This window comes from Dipteris shenzhenensis, chromosome 18, assembly GCF_047967505.1.
Source record: "Dipteris shenzhenensis isolate YYH24624 ecotype China chromosome 18, Dip_SZ_1.0, whole genome shotgun sequence".
Lineage (NCBI taxonomy): Eukaryota > Viridiplantae > Streptophyta > Polypodiopsida > Gleicheniales > Dipteridaceae > Dipteris > Dipteris shenzhenensis.
The window spans coordinates 4,835,637-4,857,140 of NC_141613.1; the positions used below are offsets into that span (position 1 = coordinate 4,835,637).

The 21,504-nt window shown below is 43.6% G+C and overlaps 1 protein-coding gene across 1 annotated transcript in view; it reads right to left on the minus strand.

The window, feature by feature from the left end:
- LOC147890726 (uncharacterized) overlaps window positions 1-14,600 on the minus strand; it is a 34,500-nt gene extending 19,900 nt beyond the window's left edge. The window contains exons 1-2 of the mRNA XM_087389228.1: window positions 12,530-14,600; window positions 12,118-12,413 (exon numbers count right to left, since the gene is read on the minus strand). Coding sequence (XP_087245354.1) covers window positions 12,118-12,413; window positions 12,530-14,242 — 2,009 coding nt within the window. The 5' untranslated portion in view covers window positions 14,243-14,600. The remainder of the gene's footprint in view (window positions 1-12,117; window positions 12,414-12,529) is intronic.
- Window positions 14,601-21,504: the final 6,904 nt, after the last annotated feature.

A 21,504-nucleotide genomic window follows, 5' to 3' on the forward strand; every position in this document is an offset into this window, starting at 1 on the left:
CCTACACTAGTCAACGCAATCGCCGAACAGTTGAACAATGGCTCGCAATAATGCGCATGTATTTTGATACTGTTGACCTCACTGAAGGCAAAAAGATCGCCTTGGCAGCCTCCCTCCTCAAGGATACAGCTTTTCTATGGTGGCAAAGACGCTTAAAGGACGGCATAAGTGAGTTAACATGGGAACGTTTTGAACACGTGCTCCGTAAGCAGTTCATACCTGCCAATGCGGACTTCCAAGCACGTTCAAAACTCCGACAGTTGGAGCAAACAGGCTCCCTATCTTCCTACATCTCTCAGCTCACCACATTGGTGCTGGAGATTGATGGGTTAACTGATGATGATCGCCTTCATGCTTCCATCTCAGGCCCAAATCCCTCGTTACGCATTGATGTTCTTAAAGCAAACATCACCACCACAGCTGGCGCTATTGCTTACGCAGAGCGCATAACAGATTTTCAAAACACAGGGAATCAGAGTGCTAATCGAACACATAACTCTACTATGGCCAAAGATGCTCGCCCTCAAGATAACCCCAGGTTTAAAAAAAACTCAGGTAATCAAGGTCAACGACAGTCTCAAGATCCCCACAAGTCTCAGAAATCATATGTTGGATTCCAACAGAAGCACCCCTCCAAGGATCGCGTCTCTTCTTCTTCACAAAGTGATTACCGTCATCCCCAACATAAAGGTGCGGCCACTGAATAGAAGAACAACTCCAGCACAAAAGGACTTTGTACCATCTGTACAGGCGACCATAGATGGTTCGATTGTCCCAAGCGACCAAAGCAAAATTCCAATATGAAACCTAGCACTTCCCAAACAGAAGATGCTACTTCAGCACAAGACAAGAAAGACAAAGCTGTTCAAATGGCAAATACCATCCACCTGAGCCTTGCCAGCAACCCCGAACCTTCCCTAGCCACTCAAGTATTTTGTGTTCAAGGATCGATTCGTGGAACAACAGTCACTATCCTCATCCACAGTGGCTGCTCTCATAACTTCCTAGCTAGTTCTATAATCGACAAACTTCGGTTGACCACCAGCCCTAGTCCCATGGACTATCAGATTGAACTCGCAAATAAAACTACTTTCTGTGCAACACCAGGATCAAAAACTTGTCTTTTCGCATCCAACATTATACGGACAAGTTGAACTTCGACATCATGCCTCTTTCTCGGTTCGATGTCATATTCGGACAACGGTGGCTCTACGACTATGATCCATCGATCAGTTTTCGCAGCCATACTATCCAATTTGTCCATCAGGGAAAACTTATTAAGCTAACTGGTTCTAGGGACTCTCCTTCAACCCTAGTTGCCTCTGCCCTACAAGTAAAGAAGTGGATTCGTAAACGTCAAGTAAAGACTTCACTTCTGTTGGTTACAGCAGTACTGGACACACCAACAAAGGATCTTCCTGAATACCTCAACTAACCTTTTTTCGAGCCCTACCTGGATATTTTTCCATAGGAATTGCCAAAGCAATTACCACCTCGACGACCAGTGGATCACCCAATCGGACTTATTCCCGGCAGTAACCCACCATCGAAACCTCCTCATCGGGTTTCTTATACTCAAAATGAAGAAATCCAAAGACAGGTGACCGAACTACTCGACAAAGGTCACATTCGGCCCAGTCGCAGCCCTTTCGGATCTCTTGTACTACTTGTGGAAACAAAGAATAAGTCAATGCGCCTCTGCATCGACTACCGAGCCCTCAACAAGCTCACTATCAAAAACAAGTATCCATTGCCTCGCATCGATCATCTCTTCGATCAACTTCTACATGCAACACAATTCTCAACAATTGATCTTCGTTCACGTTATCATAAAATTCGCATACTCTCAAGGCGATGAGTACAAGATAGCTTTTCGAACAAAGTATGAACAATATGAATGTTTGGTCATGCCTTTTGAGTTAAACAATGCCCCGATCACATTCATGACACTAATGAACGACATCTTCAAGCCTTTCCTCGATAAGTTCGTCATCGTTTACCTCGATGACATCCTCGTTTTCAGCAGGTCCCTACATGAACATAGACAACATCTTCACCAAGTTTTTGAAGTTCTCTACGCAAATTCTCTCTACATCAACGTTGAGAAGAGTGAGTTCTTCAAGACCCAACTCGAACATGTGGGACATGTTATTTCAGCTCAAGGCATCTCTGTGGATCCCAAGAAGGTCGAGGTAATCCGAAACAGAATGTTCATGATGTCCGCTCTTTTCTCGGATTGGCAAACTTCTACCATACACAGGTCTATCAGTTTTCCGAAATCGCAGCTCCTATGTCCGAATTATTGAAAAGTACAATAGTTTTTCAGTGGCTTCCCAAAGTATAGTTTCCAACACCTCAAGCAAGCACTCACTACCACACCAATTATGGCTATTGCTGACCCAAACCTTCGATTTGAGGTCATGACCGACACTTTCGACATCGCTACAGGAGCAGTCTTGATGCAAGAAGGCAGAGTTATTGCTTTTGACAGCCATAAACATTCCAATATCCAAACCCGATACCCGGTTCATGATAAGGAGTTTCTTACCGTTGTACATGGTTATCGCTCTTGGAAACATTATCTCATGGGAGCAAACTCGGTGGTCAAGATAGACCATCACTCTCTAAAGTATATCTTTACTCAGCCAATCATGAACACTCGACAAACACGCTAGGTTGAGTTTCTGGCCAACTTTCACATGACCATTGGGTACATTCCAAGACTACGCAATGTAGTTGCAGATGCTCTCAGCAGGTTAACTCTAGCATCAACTATGGTAATCTCTACATTATCTGTGGATGTTCCGAATTCATTCAAAGGGAAGTATTTCAATGATAAAGACTTTGGCACTACAGTACAAGTTCTTTCAAAAGATCAACCTTCGACTTCCGAACACAAGATTTTCTCATCTTATTCTTATACGGACGACCTTCTATATTATCAAGATCGCATCTGTGTACCACATGACAAGGATGTTCGGCGTCTTTTGTTAAAAGAGCATCATGTAGTTCCTTATGCTACCCATCCAGGCATCAACAAGACTTATAGGTTACTCAGTGCAACATACTACTGGCCTCAGATGAAAAGCGACGTCATCAAAATGGTTATATCTTGCTTATCTTGTCAACAAATGAAAGCAAGCTGACGACTTCCAGTAGGACTTCTTCAGCCTCTTTCAGTTCCAACTGAAAGGTGGGAAAGTATTTCCATGCATTTCATTACAACACTACCACAATCCTCCAGAGGTAACACTCAGATTATGGTAATTGTTGATCGATTGTCCAAAATGGCACACTTTGTTGCTTGCAAAAGAAGTGCACAGGCTCTGGACATCGCCAAACTCTTCATACAACACAGCTTCCGACACCATGGATTGCCCAAGAATATCGTGTCCGACAGAGATCCTAAGTTTACCAGTCACTTTTAGATTTCACTATTCGAATCTTTGGGTACAACTCTACTGTTCAGTTCAGCCTACCAACCAGAATCAGATGGCCAGACTGAAAGAGTCAACCAAGTTCAGGAAGAAATGCTTTAACATTATAATTAGTCATGCCTAGCAGCTTGGGAAGAGTATCTACCACTCCTTAAGTTTGCTTATAATAACTCTTTCCATAGCGCCATTAGCATGACTCCATTCCAAGCAGCTTATGGACACACTCCGATTGTACCAACGAATTTTGTACTTCAACATCAAGTGGCCCTAGCTGATCAACTGGTTCAAGAAATGCAAGACATTCTACTCCATGTCATGACAAGAGAAATGATTATTTAGTTAATTAATAGTCATTAGAACTTTATTATTGTTAGGCGCCAATTTGATGGTGCGGTTATATCTTTGTATTTATGATCGATCAAGCGGTGTAGATAGTACCGCCAAAACTATGTAACATTGGCCAATGATTAGTAATAAAGATGTGCACACACGTGTCTAGGTCCTAGGGGCAATAGGAAAGGGAAAGGGTGCATTAGAGTGCATTGAATGGTAGGTGCATGGGTCATAGGCTAAGGGTAGGTGTAAATGGGAAGATGGAACTTGAGTGATCTCAAGGGACATTAATGAAAGTATCACCCTTTCATTGTGAATCTCACGTTGCATTCTTTCTATCACATTGCATTCATCCGTCATCTCTCTCCCACCTTGCATGTAGGTCGAAAAAGAAACAAGTACTCACACGAGGGCGCTCTTCCCCATTGGAGGGCCAATCAGCATTCAAATTCTCCATGCATTGCACACATTTGCATTTTCGAAAAGTGTGGATCTTCAGAGCGGCGACGATCCATGAGCGGGACGAGAAGAGCGCGACAGTTGCGAACGACGGACATCGCAAGAGAGGTTGGCAGAAAAGGATCACGACTGTCCGATCTCGAGGTTCTGAGACAAGGGTTTTTTTTTTTTTTTAATTTTGGCCTTCAACGGCGAACGGGGTGTTCTCTTTGCCCCCCCCCCCCCAAATGTGAATGTACCCTTAAACCGTGGGAAAAAGGGATTCCCATTCTACCCAACCGGAAGTAGGATCGGAATAAGATTTTGAGGGAGTGATCCACCCATCAAGTACCCCCTATAACGGTATCTAGAGCTCCAATCCACTCAAAACATGTAGCCCAAACGGAGAAGAAAAGCTTGAAAAAGAAGGGAAAGGAGGTCATTTTAAGTGTCTTCTCAACACAAACGAAGCGGGAGTCGGATAAGTACCACCACCTCTACAACACTTGAAGTTTGCGCAAGACATTTTCTCTCTTGTATTAATAAAAGGAAAGAATGGAAGGAAAAGGGACATATAACAATGAACTTATTCCTTTTCCTCCATTACCCCAAGGAGAGAGAGAAAGAACACCTTCACCCCCTCTTGAAGAGGATGGATTAGGTGAGAGTTATACACATCTTGAGTATGATAACCCACAAATAGATTTACAGAAGTCTCTCCTTCAAGAACCTACTGATAGGGAGTTCTCCTTTCGTAATGAAAGAAGAAATGAGACCAACCAAGAACAAGGTGATGAGTTCACGCCTTCAACTCAAAACCCAATACACATGGATTCTAATCCAAGTGCAAGAGGAAGAGAGGAGACTCCTGTTGATAAGCTGGTTTTCCAGCTTAGCAATATGATTGAGGAGTCCATTATGACAAGATTAGGGACTAAGAGGACTTTAAACTTCGGGGATGAAGAGTTGAGTAACCCTTCTGAGAGGTCCAAATTCCAACCGCGAGAGAGAATTGAGTTCCCCAAATATGATGGGGCAAGGGAGGCTGACAAAATCCTCAATTGGATTCGTCATTTTGAGCTATACTTTGCCCATCAAGACAAGACCGAGCAAGAGAAGCTTGCTCTTGCCACATTGCATCTGCAGAAGGATGCTCTAATGTGGTGGTCCTTGTCACAAACAGGAAAAGAGCCTATTCATGAATGGGCTAAATTTGTGGAGCAACTGAAAACCACTTTCATGCCACCGAGGCATAAAGAGAACCTAACCTTTCGTTGGGAGAGGTTTAGGCAGTTCGATAATGAGAGTAATGCAGATTTTACAGCCAGATTTTGGAAACTCTCTCTAGAGTTACCCGAAAAGAGTGAGGAAGATAGGAGAAAGAAGTATTTAGCAGCTTTAAGCCCAAAAGTAAGGTACGAGGTTGAAATGTTTAACCCGACCACGCTTAAGGACCTCACTAAGCTGGCTGAAATAGCCGAGAGAAAATTGAATCCTCGTAAACCCTTCAATAAGGAGTATGGGTCATCATCTAAGACCAATAATATACCCACTTTTAGGAAACCAAGCCGGTTTAAGAATAATAAAGGGAAGGGTAAAGCTCTTGTAAGGAATGTGAACAGCCAATCATGTCCTGGATGGGTGCCATTTCCTTCTATGACTGACGAAGAGAAGAGGAAGTTGATTAAGGAAGGAAAATGTTTCGGTTGGCATAAGTGTCCCGTTCTCTTGGCTAAGATTGCCAAGACGAATTCAATAAAAGGGCAAGCCAAGGCATCCAAGCAGGAGGGTGAGGCTTCTACCTTGTCACCCTCGAAATCTATTGTGACTATTGAGCCAATAGTGAATGCTGTCCATTCAGCCAATACCTTTGGGCCTCATGATCTTTTTAAGGTGTATGGATTCGTGAATGGACAGAGAATAGTGGTTCTCCTAGATGATGGATGTAATTATGACTTAGTAAGTCATAGATTGGCAAAATTACTCCATCTTAAACCAGAACCTATAAAAAAATGTCGCTCTCAGGAGCTTTAAGGGGACACAATGAAGAAGACACATCCATAATACGAAATATTCCTTTTCGTATAAAAAAATATAGAGATCGAAGGGATTTTCTAGTAGCCCCTTTACAAGACGTTGACATGATTCTAGGTAAACCATGGCGGTATGATTTTAACCCTGCTATTCATCCTCATACTCATCATTGTTGCTTTGTACATAAGGATGAAAACATAGGGATCGTAGGGGATCGGGACGTGTATACAATTCCATTGATTACTCCTACCCAAGCGAAAAGATTGGTAAAAAGAGGGGTAGATTGTAATCTTGTGTATATACGGGATTCACGAGATCTTCATATCTCAAAAGAAGATCGGAAGAGAAATGAGTTCCTTAGAGCTTATGAGGATCGATTTTCAAGAGATGACTCATTCGAATTGCCTATGGAGAGAGAAGATGATCATGCCATAGACTTAGAGCCAGGAGCTTCTCCTCCATGTACAACCCCATATAGGATGAACAGGATAGAAATGGAGGAGGTAGAAAAACAAATTGAAGATCTGTTGCAAAAAGGCATGATTCGACCAAGCAGTTCTCCATTTGGAGCACCTATATTATTGGTTAAGAAGAAGGATGAATCATATCGTATGTGTATAGATTACCGTGCTTTGAATAAACTTACGATTAAGAACCGGTATCCGATTCCAAGAGTGGATGATTTATTGGATATGCTTAAAGGTGCTAAAGTTTTTAGCAAATTGGATTTGAAATCTGGTTATCATCAACTTTGTATGAAAGCTGGGGATGAACATAAGACTGCTTTTCGCACTCTCACTGGACATTATGAGTTTTTGGTCATGCCTTTTGGCCTGACTAATGCTCCAGCCACTTTTAGTAGGCTGATGAGAAGGGTTTTGCGACCCTACTTGGGAAAATTTGTCATAGTTTTTTTTAATGACATTTTAGTGTTCAGCCAGAATGAGGAAGAGCATAAGGATCACCTTGCTAAGGTGATGGAGCTCCTAAGGAAGGATTGATTGTTCCTAAATATCAAGAAGAGTGAGTTCTTCAAGACAGAAATAGAGTATTTGGGACACATTGTGTCTGCCGAGGGAATTCGGGTTGACCCTAAAAAGGTCAAGGTCATAACTGAATGGCCAATACCCAAAAACTTACATGAGCTGAGATCCTTCCTAGGGATGTGTAGTTATTATCGCAGATTCATTAAGAATTTTGCACGTCTTGCTTCCCCACTAACAGATTTGTTGAAGAAGCATTCCTTGTATGAGTGGGGAGAGGTTCACCAAGTAGCTTTTGAGCAGCTTAAGAGAACATTAGTGACTGCACCAATGTTAACACTTCCGGACATGGACAAAGAGTTCTTTGTTGTATGTACGGATGCAAGTGGTACCTCGATTGGGGCAGTGTTGATGCAAGGAGGGCATTCCATTGCTTATGAGAGTAGAAAACTTCAAGGGGCTGAATTGAAATATATCACGTATGAGAAGGAGTTATTGGCAGTCATTCATACTCTAAAGTTATGGGAGCATTACTTATATGGTTCTGCTTTCAAGATTAAGACTGACCATCAAAGTATCAAGCACTTGTTTTCTCAACCCATTGTCTCTTCAAGGCAAATCAAATGGGCTGAATATATTCAATCCTTTGGGCAACCAAATATCGAATATCAACCAGGAAAGGAGAATTTAGTAGCTGATGCTTTGAGTAGACGGCCCCAAGTTAATCACGTTTCTGTGATTAAGGAGAAATCATTAGGAGCAATGGTTGAAGCTTATCCTTTAGATGAGGACTTCGCTAACATTTATGGGAAGATTCAGCGTAATGAGGTCGGGGATTTAGAGGCTTATTCCATCGTGGATGGATACTTATTTTTGGGACGTGCCATATGTGTACCCAAAACATTTCGGTATCTAGTCATGAGTGAGTTACATGCGAGTCCATATTCTGGACATAGAGGCATTAGAGGGACCATTGACAATATTGAGAGATACTTCCATTGGCCTAAACTTCGCAAAGAAGTTTCAACCTTTGTTCAACAATGTGACGTATGTCAGCGCATTAAATCTGACACAAGTAAGACAGCTGGTCTTTTGCAGCCTTTGCCTATTCCTTCGGAAAGGTGGGAGCACATTACAATGGATTTTGTGTCTGGTTTCCCCAAGGTTGGTCAGTTTGAGCAGATTTTCACTGTTATAGATAGGCTGAGTAAACAAGCTCATTTTATTCCCTGTAAAAAAGAGTTGTCTGCTCTTGAAACAGCAAGGTTATTCATTACGGAAATCTTCAGGTTACATGGGTTACCAAAATCCATTGTATCCGATAATGATGGCCGTTTCATTAGCAACTTTTGGACAGCTCTATTAGAGAATCTCAGAACCAAACTGAAAATTACTACAGCCTTCTATCCTCAAGGAGATGGACAAAGTGAGAATGCCAATCAAACCATAATTACTTTACTTCGGGCTTATGTCCATGACCAACCTAGAAGGTGGCCAAAGTTCTTACCCATGTTAGAGTTTGCTTGTAATAACACTGTGCATACTTCCACCAAGAAAGCCCCATTTGAAATCATTTATGGGCAATGTTTACCCACTCCAGTAACACACTTGGGGGAGCGAATTTTTGCTGCTGACCAGTTTGCTGAGGATATGTCACAGGTTATTGAGCAGGTAAAAGAACATATTAAGAAGGCCCAGGTTCAACAATCCAAGGCAGCCAATAAAAAAAGAAAAGAAGTTTACTACAAGGAGGATGATTGGGTTTTATTGAAGATTGATAAAAGAAGAATCAAGTTAGTGAGAGGAAGTACCAAACATGTCAAGCTAGCACCGAAGTTTTATGGTCCATTTCAGATTTCAGCAGCTTTATATCCAGAAGAAGGATCCAGAGCGTATGAGCTGAAGTTACCAGCCCACTGGCGTATGAAGAACATCTTTCATGTGAGCAATTTGAAGAGATACCATGGCGATACTTCTGCGTTTTTGGATACTCAGCATCAAGAAGAACCTGAACTTGAAGATGGGACTGAAGTTCTTACTCCGGAACAGATCGTGTACCATAAAGAGAAGAGTACTCGTGGAAAGAAGAGATATATGTATTTACTTTAGTTTAAAAACCAGCCAGCTAGTGATGCACAATGGATGGAAGAAGAGTTCTTTACAGATTTTCCACAGATACTCGCAGATTACAAAGAGGCGATGCAATGGCAGAAGTAACAAGAGAAAGTGCACATAAGAGGAAGAGACAAGCAATAATCCAGAAGAGGACTTCTGCTCATTCAAGCAGGAGGGAGTGTCATGACAAGAGAAATGATTATTTAGTTAATTAATAGTCATTAGAACTTTATTATTGTTAGGCGCCAATTTGATGGTGCGGTTATATGTTTGTATTTATGATCGATCAAGCGGTGTAAATAGTACCACCAAAACTATGTAACATTGGCCAATGATTAGTAATAAAGATGTGCACACACGTGTCTAGGTCCTAGGGGCAATAGGAAAGGGAAAGGGTGCATTAGAGTGCATTGAATGGTAGGTGCATGGGTCATAGGCTAAGGGTAGGTGTAAATGGGAAGATGGAACTTGAGTGATCTCAAGGGACATTAATGAAAGGGTATCACCCTTTCATTGTGAATCTCACGTTGCATTCTTTCTATCACATTGCATTCATCCGTCATCTCTCTCCCACCTTGCATGTAGGTCGAAAAAGAAACAAGTACTCACACGAGGGCGCTCTTCCCCATTGGAGGGCCAATCGGCATTCAAATTCTGCATGCATTGCACACATTTGCATTTTCGAAAAGTGTGGATCTTCACACTCCAAACGCGAAAAGCGCAAGAGCGGTATCAACGGTCTATCAACAAACATAGACGTCACCTGGAATTTGACACTGGTGACATGGTGCTATTATTTGTAGCCCCACTTCGCTATAAAACGGTTAAGCCTGTGTTTCCTAAGTTGCGACCAAGATACTAAGGACCTTTCCAGATCGTCAAGAAAAATTCACCTTTAAGTTACAAATTGGAATTACCACCATCCTGGGGTAAAATCCATTCGACATTTCATATTTCTTTGTTAAAGACGTACATTCCGGGCGATGAAGCAATTCCTCCAATAGGTGATTATGTCCCAGAAATCGAAGACGATTATGTTCTCCTTATTCCTGAGCGTATAATGGACCATTGACAGCGAGAGACTCGACATCGACTTATCACGGAATTCCTTGTTCTTTGGCACGATCTCGAGGACTCCGACGCTACTTGGCAATCTGATGAAGACTTAAAGCAGTACCCTGACATTTTACAGCAGTATTTTCAGAATTTACCGTGATATTTTCTACGTCAGTTCATTATCTCCACCAGGGTCTTATTTTGAGTGGGAGGGGATGTCACGATCTGTGACGTATTCCTTTCTCTATACCTTAGACTTATAGATGGTTTGATTTCTTACAGAATCCAGGAACATTCCCAAACTCATCCTCTAAAAACACAACATAGTGCAGTTTCAATCTCATGATAGTCACTCATAAGGTTGAAATCCATAAACTCTCCATCACGCATGGCTGGGACTAGCTACTATGTAGCTACTATGACATCCCCATTGACGTCATCAATGCCCAACAGTGGGGGTAGACCATAGTATAAAAATATGCTCTCACATACAAATCCACACACCCACACATTCTTGAGCATCCATTTATACAAAGTCTTCGTGCTGAGTTTCTATCGCCACTCCGGAGGTGAAGGGCAAACTCGGCCATGATGAAGGCTAGCACTAAAGGAGAAGGCTAATCAAAAAGTAGTCCAAAATCTCTTCATTCAAGCTACAACTGCTTGTGAAGTCTAAACGATTTCATTTTAGTCTCTCCCAAACGAGCACTTTTAAGTCGATTATAATATAATCATCACACATTAAGACAGACAATTTGGAGAATTAACTCCATAGATGTTTTAGCAGCATTTCAGATAAAAAACTAGAAAGAATATATACCTTTGTAAGACTAGAATATATCCGAAAGAATTATGTCTGCAACTTATGACCTCATATTATGCAAATATTAGCTTTCGGTGCCACCCTCAATCAGTCGGGATAAATTTCTGACATAAAAACTCCATAAAACAACAATACACCCAATGAGGTCTGATTGCCAAGAAATATGCATGTATACATGCATTCATACACACACAAGTGCATGTGCATGCATGTAGATAGATAGATACACACAAACACACACACATACAAGTGCATGTGCATGCTTGCGTGCGTACATGTAGATAGATAGACGCACACACACATACACACACACACACACAGAGGGGTGAAGGAGGAAAAGCATAGACCGAGCAAGGAAGAGAAACTACAGGACAAAGGGCCTCTAAAAAAGGGCAAGGGGGAGGATGAGAAGGAAAGAAACACAGACTACATTCATGGTCTCATCAGTACCCAAGCACAAGCAGCTGTCCGGCTTCCAAACAGAAGCTTTTTTTTACATTGGATGCATGTAAGGAGGCATCACATGACCATGATGGAGTCAGTCTGAGGAGAATGAGCATCATGGACAAATCGACCTTATTCCACACTGTCACGGTTCGTGTTGCCAAAGGGCTAGGAGCAAAATTTACAAATAAGAGCATGACATAGTTCGTTAATGGGACCAACAAAATAAGCAATGAACTAATTTTCCCTTGCACTTCAGATTCTTTGTACTCTCTGAATATAAGAAAAGTGTGTTAGAATTCACGCCACCAGCATGAGCCTTGCTTTAGACAGCATTCATTAGCTACACCTTCAAGAGCACTATATAAGATTGCAGTTACATCTAAGCTCAAAGTCTCTGTAACAGGCAGGAGTAGCAATTCGACTGAAGACTTTATCAGTAAAAGCTGCTAACCTGCAGGCATGAAGAATGGCTGAAAATGTCACCACATTAGGCTTCACCCCCAGCTCCCTCATCTCCTGAAACACCCTTACAGCAGCAAGGATGTCCTTGTGCGGTCCTCTGACATTGAAGTTTGACAAAAGAAGAGGTTCCTCTGTTGACGTCTCTTTCAATTTCAATTTCAACTCAGAGACATCATGAGACCTGCCATGTACTTCCCGAGGAGGAATGACAACCTTTTGAGACAAAACAGAGGAAGGCACCACAACAGTTCCAGCAGCACTCAGCAGATGCTGAGGCACATCCGCCTGGACAAGAACAAACATAAATAGTACAATTGAGAGTCAGTACGCTTCCAAAAAACACAACTTCTGTAACAGATCAAGCAATCACACAGACCCAAAAACATCAACAAATGCTTCACCTGTCCCTTTCTGCCATAAGCATCTATGATAGAGTTGTAGGTCACAACATTAGGGCGGATGCCCTCTCGTATCATCTCATCGAGCAGAGATGTTGCCTCATCCACAAGCCCACTTTTACATAGGGCGTCAATCAAGGAGCTGTAGAGCACAACGTCGGGCTTTAAACCAGCCGCTTTGAATTCTCTGAAAACCAGCAAAGCTTCCCTATGATATCCTCCTTTTGCATATGCATCAATCAACGTTGAGTAAGTTAATACGCTCGGGACAACACCCTCAGCTTTCATTTTTTCAAACAAATGCAAGGCCTCAAGGTATTTCCCATGTTTCCCATACGCATCCAAAAGGGCATTGTATGTAACAGCATCTTTTCTCCAACCAGCTCTTTCCATTTGATTGCATACGAGGAGGGCATCATCAAACTTCCCTAGCTTGGCATATATATAAACTAACGTGTTGTAAGAGACCCTGTCAGGCACAATGTCCGCAGCCTTCATCTCCTCGTATATGGAAATGGCCTCAGCAAAACGACCCGCTTTCCCAAAACCATCGAGCAAGGTGCTGTACGTAACAACATTAGGTTTTATGGCATTCTGACGCATGCTTGCAACAATAGAAGCGGCCTGATCCATTTTACCTGCCTTACACACTGCATCCACCACAGTGTTATAGGTGAATATGTCCTGATCAATGCCTCTTCGCTGCATCTCCTCAAACATTTTCTGAGCCTCCTCCCACAGATTTCCCCTGCTACAGACGGCAATCAGGGAATTGAAAGTGATCCTATCTGGTTCCACTGCCTCTCTGTGCATCTCTTCAAAAAATTCCAGAGCCTTTTTAAAGTCCACGCCACCCTTTCCGCAAGCATCAATCACGGTGTTGTACGTTACTAAATTGGGTTTGCAGCCGCATTTTTTCATTGACTCAAAGACCTCCAGAGCTTTGCTACATTGACCACTTCTACCATAGGCACTTACCAGAGCAGAATATGCATACACGTTCCTTCCAAAACCTGCCAATAGGGCCTTGTCGAATGTCTCCTGGGCAAGGCCAACCTTCCCCAGCCGCCCTAGAGCGCTTATAGTAATGCTTAGCAGCTTGCACCATTCACTCTTCAGAGATTCCTGGGTTATCGCCCACTCATAACTTGCGAGTGCTTTATCCCCCTCCCCGGCGTTACCCAGCTCACGAAGGATGTAGACAAAGTCCTCGGGCAGATAAAGCTTCTCAGACCAAACATCCAATACACCTGGAACATTGGCACAAGAAGACGCTCGCAATACTTCCTGGAACGCCAATTTGGCATCTGGGCTATGCTTGCCGTTGTGTATTTTCAACCTGCCAAAATGTAACTTCGAAACTTGACGAGTGGACCTACGTCCACAGAATTCATTGGTAAGAACCCCCGAGCCATAAACCTGTTCATGACCGATGGAGAGGCCTCCTCTGCCTGCTCCTGCTCTGGCGTCTCCGCATCTTCCGACATTCACTCTCTGAGCGGCGCCTCCCCATTGTTCCTGAGTATCCGGGGAGGGCCTGGCTGTGGAGCCGAAGCGCCCTCCTCTGCGGGAGGCTCGAGAGGAGGAGGAGGTAGAGGTGGTGGTACTGGCCGAATTACTGCGGACAGAGAAAGGGCTGTGTCCGGAACTGCTGCCAGCGACGGTAACGGAGGAGGTCGCTGCTGCTTCAGCGGTCAAAAAAGCCTGGCTAGCCATGGAGGATTAGGAATTCGGGAAAGGAAGAGATGCAGGGGGTCTAAGAGGGGGGCTGCGCAGATAGAAAACGATTGCGTCGAAGCGCTGGGGAAAGAGGCGAGCTCCGGGGAAGGGAAAGCTAACTCATTGATTGAGGGATGGGAGAGAAAACTGTAATGAGTGAGGTTGAGGGGAGGGAGGAGGGAAAAGGGAAAGAAGCCATGGAAGGCTTTGAGAGCTCGCCATGAGCAGAGCTATGGCGGAAGAAGATCCCGCGAGAATCTGAAGGGAGTAGATAAGTAGATAGTAAAGCGCTGGTTTTGATTGAAGGACAAGAGACGACCAGCACAACCCTTTGTGCCATCCCCCCCCCCCCCCCTCCCAATTCACTGGCCGGGAATCCTTCCACGTCGAATTCTACCCACTCCCCTCTCTGGTTTCTGGGATTGGTTCCCTCAGCTACTACACCCCCACTGGCGTCGGTGAATATCTGCCAGTCACCCCTTATGGCACAGGCCATGTTGGCACTTTCGATTTCAATACCATGCACAAAACACAACAAGAACCTATGGGTGGATTCGAACCACTCGCTCGATCGTGTTTTATAAAGCAAAATCCTAGTTTGTATCACCAACGTGTAGTAGTTGCAAAAAGATGGAATGGACCGCGTTCAATGATCGATCACCATGAGGGCACCTCACGGGAGAATTTTTTAGTTGGCCATGGAGTGGGCAGCCTTCATGTGCCGAACACAAATCTTTTGTGTCGATGTCCAGGCCGATCGCTCCTATTGGGCCAACTAGGATGATAACCCTCTTTTGGGGGATGGTTGACAAACTGGTGTGAACCCAAGCCAACACCCATGGGTGCATGTCACCTAATGACACAATGAAGGGTATACTTTAGTAGTAGAGGAAACATGTTTCATGGCAGTGCTTGGATATCATTTGCTATTGGACAAACTTTCCACCAAATGGATGGATTCACGAAGTCCTGTTCTTAGTCAGAGTAGAATAGCAAATTGGGTGGGACTCCCCTATCTAGCACGTGATGATACAAAGCCATACTAGGAAGGTTTGGAAGGCGACCACTAGTATAGAACTAGCTTGAGGACATTGTGGGTACCATGGGTAAGATGACTCAGCCTTAGACTTGACTGCAATGGAAGATTGGGAGGAAACAACTTGACATGTTTTCTGTAATAATTGGGAAATTGTGATGATAGTGTGATTAACCCTACCTTTAAACATGGATAATTATCCAAGATATGCCATATGAATAGAACAATCTAGTGAGGCCCAGATCCAATTATTCACCATGGTAGTGAAGGAGATCTTGTTTTTGAGCACTTGATAAGGATGAAGGTGAACGACCATCTATTGGTTGTAAGTGGATTGTATTTGTTGGCCATGGTTGTATTGAATATGTCCCTAAGAACCATGCTTGATTGAATATGTGTTAAGAACTTTTTGATGACAATCATGGTGTTAGATCAGTTGAAGCCAATTACACTGGAGGAGTTGAGATTACTACTCGTATAGGAAGTAGGGTAAGGCAAAGAAAGTGATCGTTTGAGGATAGGGATAATTTTGACAAGTACATGAAAGAGAACAATAATAATAAATGATCCCAATGTGATCAACCCATAGTGCGGGACTGCAAGGAGAAGAAGGCAGATCCAAAAACAAAAGAGGAAGTTCAAGAAGGAAGCGTCAAAAATAAAAGAGGAAGTCCAAAATGGAAGGCAACTAGGCTTTGGCATGTTTTTGAGAGCTTCTTAATGGTAGCTAATCGAGCATATATTTGATATAGTGCGAGTTTGTGGCCCATAGTATAACCTTGAGAAGGGGAGTTGGGGGTAGAAGGGTTAATGTCCCACTGGTAAATGTATAACATTGACACCTATGGTAGATGTGTGTGTGTGAGAGAGAGGTGTTATGTGGGCATGTGTTGAAGATGCCACACGGGCACATGAAAAAGTTAAACGAGATACCACGTGGGCGACATGTAGAGCTAGCATAAGGGCAGCATAAAAGGCTAGAGTATGAGGATGATGATCATCCATGTAGGTTGCTATCCATAAAAAAGCTAAACGAGCTACCACGTGGGTGACGTAGAGAGCAGGCATAAGGGCAGCATAAAAGGCGAAAGTATGGGGATGATGCTCATCCATATAGGTTGCTATGGATAGCTATCAGAGGTGGAATGCATAATCAAAATTATTGTGAGCCAAACAAAGGGGCAAGTGAATGTATGATCAAGTCACATGGACCCTATAGAATCATCTACAATATGTGGTCCATCAAATCTAGTTAACTAGACCTTAACCATATGTAGGAATAGGGGGCCTATAGCCTTGTCTCTCAGCAAGAAAACTTAGATAAATTCAAGAGAATCCCACTAGAAGTTGTTGAAACATACAAGAATAGGCATGCATAAAATGAAGAAGACAAATCTTGGGGCAGCAGAGGCGCTCGTCTAAATAGCTAAATACTATAGCACCTTATTACAAGTGTAAGCTCTCTCAAAAGTGATAAATTTGTATGCTTTTCACCTTCAGTTCAATGTCTATTGAGTACTTTGGATGGTCATTATGTTCATATGATGGTTGTATTTTAATATTTATTTTCATGTTATCAATCATTTTTCTTCTATCGAGGTGCTTAAAATTAAAGCAGTTGATAGACCACAATGAATCTTGTTGTTTTGTATTCACATGAGGTAGTTATCTACCTTCAAAGTATCCCATGAAAATGTTCATAGCAAAAGAATGTAATTGTAAAAGTTCAAGCTTCTAGAGGCACCTTTATGGTGCCCTCTTTTCTATAAATGTCATGTGCGTCTTTGGGTTCTCAAATTTGGACGTTATTAATAAGAGCTTCAAAAAAATCTTCTAACCATTTTGCCTGCCCATCATCTACAACACTCCTTTCACTTTTTTAAATCTCTTGATGATATTGCACTCTTTAATTTGCACATCTTCTTACTTTTAAATGCATGTACATCATTTTGTCACTTATTTGGTAGTAGTAAGCATGACTCCATCCCTTCTTTAGGGTATTTCATGTATGAAAGATTCATAATGGCAATGAAATGGAAAAGAAGCTTCAAGAAGGAAGTCTTTATGATTTAGTGGTCTTTCCAAAGGGGTAAATATGATCATCCTCTAAATGAAACCTATGTTTCATGTTGTTGAAAAAATACTTCTAAATTTTCCTCGTCATGAATAATAGTTTGACCTCAAGCCATCTACTCTCACAATAAGAAAGTAACTTTCATTTAGTGTATCGTAATTGTAATATCCTGAGGTCTCAATTCTAAAACTTACCTATGATCAAGGTATACAAAGTATAATTGAGGTAAAGTGGAGACGTAAATAATTATTACAAGTAAAAACCAATCATTCTATATATAATAGATAAGTCCATCTAAATTGCAACCCAATATGTCTATCTTCTTTTAAGAAATGGGTAGTATGATGCATGGTCCTTCATGACCTATTTTCTAAGCTTGTTGTAAGTAAAAAACAAATCATTATGTATATCATAATTGAGTCCATGTGAATTGCAGCCCAATATATCTATCTCTTCTTTTGAGAAATGGAGAGTATGATGCATGGTCCTTCATAACCTAATTTCTAAGCATGTCTTCTCCCAAGTACCACAATCCATTTTGTTCAGACAAATTAATCTAGTGTGAATGTTAGATTTCTTGCACACAATGTTCACAAAAGCATGCAATCAATAAAGGAATACATTATGAGTTGTAATTTATTCTCTCTTGATGCTTGAACTGCTATTGCTATGAATCAACTCTTCTCTATGTTGCGAGGACCACAGTTGATTGTATTATGGTATTACCTATATAAGGGTGCATATGGCGATGTCTCACCCTCCTCTCGTGCAACTCTGGCGAAGTGGGATGTGTCTGGCGGGAAGTAGCATATTGCTATGAAAAGGTCACGAGTTCTGTGCGTAAGATCCGCCAGATTCACATGAATTGGAAGTGTGCGTCCTTTCGAGGGAAGACCTGTACAATACTGCGACCCTGCCTGATCCTCGAACACCTCTCGTATCCCTCGTCTCATCCCTGAAGGCTGACTCCCATGTGTAGCCACTGACTATCAGTAGTGGACACTTTGTGGTGTGGCTCCATGTAAAAGACTATGTCTCGTCTTGTATAAGACTCCGAGAAGTTCCCTGGGACTGCCTCACCATAAGGTACCATTACAGTTCCAAATGGTGGAGGCTAGGGTCTTGGAAACCTGAGTCTCATAGCCCCCGTCCCCCTAGGGGGAATGGCCCGACGAGTGCCGGGGTCAACAACCTACCATCTCGGGACCACGGCCCATTTTCCCTCCTTGCGGGCAACATCTCGCTGTTGCAGAAGAGCTCGTCGCTCCTCATACTGTAGTGGTGTCAAATCCTCGTCCATGGATAGGGTGGGATGCTCTCGTAGAGCGGCTTGTCGTCGAAGTGTCGCTAGTCTAGCATGTGAATCTCTGAAGTGAATGACTAGGGGCTGCTCTCAGTTGGGGTCTCTCCCAACACGCCATGCTCCCTCTATGCCATGGTCGGGGACCCCCATGGTGGTGGTCACAAAGGTGATCGCCTCCTCCATGGGCGTCGTAGTGGTGTTGGTACTATCTCGCGTGATCCCTCGTATCCGAATGTTGAGGGCCTTCGAAGCCCTCTGTTGCTACTCGTGTATGGCGGCTGAAACGGTTGCCTTTGCGGGCTCCCGTTTCACCACGTCCACCCACCTAGTTGTCTCTCCTATAGCCGACTGTGTCGTAGCTATGTGTGCCTCCATCTCTATGACTGGGGTCAACCAGGCGCTGCTCTCAGGGTCCCGAGCTCCTCTCGAAGCCATGTGATGTCATGTCTGAGCCCCTGGATAAGGGTGCCATGTTCGTGTATAATGTGTGCCTCTGCTCCTGGGTGCTCCTGGGTGTTATATATGCCTCACTCACTACGGATCTTTATCGGACAGTTTCGGGTATCATCACACCGCCTCCGCATAAGAGCGGCAGAGCAGAGGGGATCCCCAGGGAGCGTCGCATATGCATATTGTGCGATTGTCAGAGATTGAGAGTCGGAGGAGCATTTTATTTTCAGGTGCCCAGTGTACTACGAGATCCGAGGTCGCTGCCACTCTCTCTTCAGAGACGGCGGCTGCGGGCTCCTTTCCAGATTCCTCGCCTACCCAGATTAGAGATGCCTCGTGTTGACCTTCAAGTCATGTGTATCACAGAAGACGTGAAGTCCACCATCCAGGTGTCGCTGAAGACCAGTAGCAGAAGAGGATAGTAGTACTACATCGTCTGCGTATAGGAGAATCTGGATGATAGCCTCCGCAAGAGAGCAGCCTGCACCTTCGAGTGTCCTGATGGTGGTCTCGAGCTTGGTCTCGAGCTCATCGATGTAGAGGCCAAATAGAGTCAGTGACAAGGGACATCCTTGTTTGACTCCGATAGTGCTCGTGATCTCTGGGGTCCAGCTGGCCCGTCACCTGCTCATAGAGAGCTACTACTGCCCAGATAACCTCCGAGTCGTAGCCTAACTCCTGCAGGCGTCTGACGAGTCGGGCGCGGGGAACGGTGTCGAATGCCTTGCGAAAATCCACAAAGCAACAATATACTCTTTGTCTCCTGTGTCTGGCCTTCTCAATGATCCCTCTAAGTGTAAAAATGTGATCGTAAGTCGAGTGATCCCGGCCCTGTCCGGATGCCCTGAGCCCCTGTACCTCTGCGCGAGCACTGACCTCGCCATCTAACATTGATGCATAGATCTTGGACATAACATGTCCAATCATGATGGTCCTGTAATTCCCTGGATCCATGGGATCTCCTGCTTTGTGGATGGGTGTGATAGTGTTCAGGGTCTAGGCTCTGGGGAACCCGTGGCAAATAGCTTCATTGAACAACGTTGCCAGGATGGGGGCTAGAGTTTTGATGCCATAGGCAACAAACTCTGTGCATAGGCCCTCATGATCCTTAGCTCGGTCGTTGTGAAGCTTAAGCGCTGCGTGGGACCTGGGTGACTCCCTGGGTTGTGAAGAGGGTGCAAGAAGTGGGGCACAGGGGGTGGCTGAGAGGTCGGAGGAGGCTGATCAGGGATATCATAGAGTGTACGTGCGTAGGAGTGCCAGAGGGAAGTGTCTGTGAGGGGGGAGGGGGATCGGCGTTCTAGGAATTTCCTCCAGAAATCCTTGGAGTTGCTACTAAACAGAATGTTCAGTAGCGTATCCTCATTCTGGCGCAGGAAGGCTAGCTTCTTGCGATGGACTAGTCGACGATAATCCCTGGTGAGATGTGGGTTGGCCCTAGCGTTTCGCTGGGTCGTGAGTCGGAGTGTGCGGCGTAATGCTTTACACTCGTCATCATACCAGCTATTGCAAGAAAGAAAGAAATTTTATTTGTGTCTTCGGAAGACCGATGGGTCTATGCGGCGGGTCGAGGTCCCTGTCACGTCTGCGGCTAGAGACTGGATGATCAATGTCACTCAATGGGAAGAACTTTGTGATCCTGCTGTGAGAGGTGTCTAATGATGTGGCCAAGCCCCTCGCCTGAGTAAGTACTCTCTGTGTCGGCGGATCCCCTCGTGAATGAAGGCCACATGTTGTATTCCAAAAGTACATACTAAGAGAAGTGAAGCAATAGGTACTTACAAAAAATTATAGTATTGGGCCTTGCTACCCAAGCCCCAATGGAATTGGCCCACTTTACTCTACCTTGAAACCGCCTCCTACTTTTCTTGATTATACTTCTGCCCGTGTGGTCGGTCCGATAAGATCCTGGTCATACCTGCTCCTAGGTCCATGTCTGCTAGCATGATAGAGTCGCCTCGGAAGTCCAGGAGTGTGCCTGGCGCGTTCGTCCTGGCATTGAAGTCCCCAACAAGGAGAACTTCCCCGCGGGCTAAAAGGTCGGGGATATCCTGAAACCTTACTTTTTAAATTTTTGCTCCAAGAGGAGGAGAGACTCACTCTAATGAAAGCATGTATGAAACCTTATCTGTATACTTCTATGTAGTCTAATGAAAAAACCATTATTAATGTTGGGGAACAACCTAAAAATATGACTACATTGCAGCATGTATGAAATCTTATCTTTATATTTCTATGCTTGTTTAAGCCTTTATTTGGGATGTGTACTGGGATGTGTACATCTCATAACTTTTTTATATTTTTATAGCAGAAGGAGGATGTAGAAGACATAGCAAGTGAAGAAGAATATGATGTAGACTACTCTCTCAATAAGATGAGTCATGAAAATATGACTC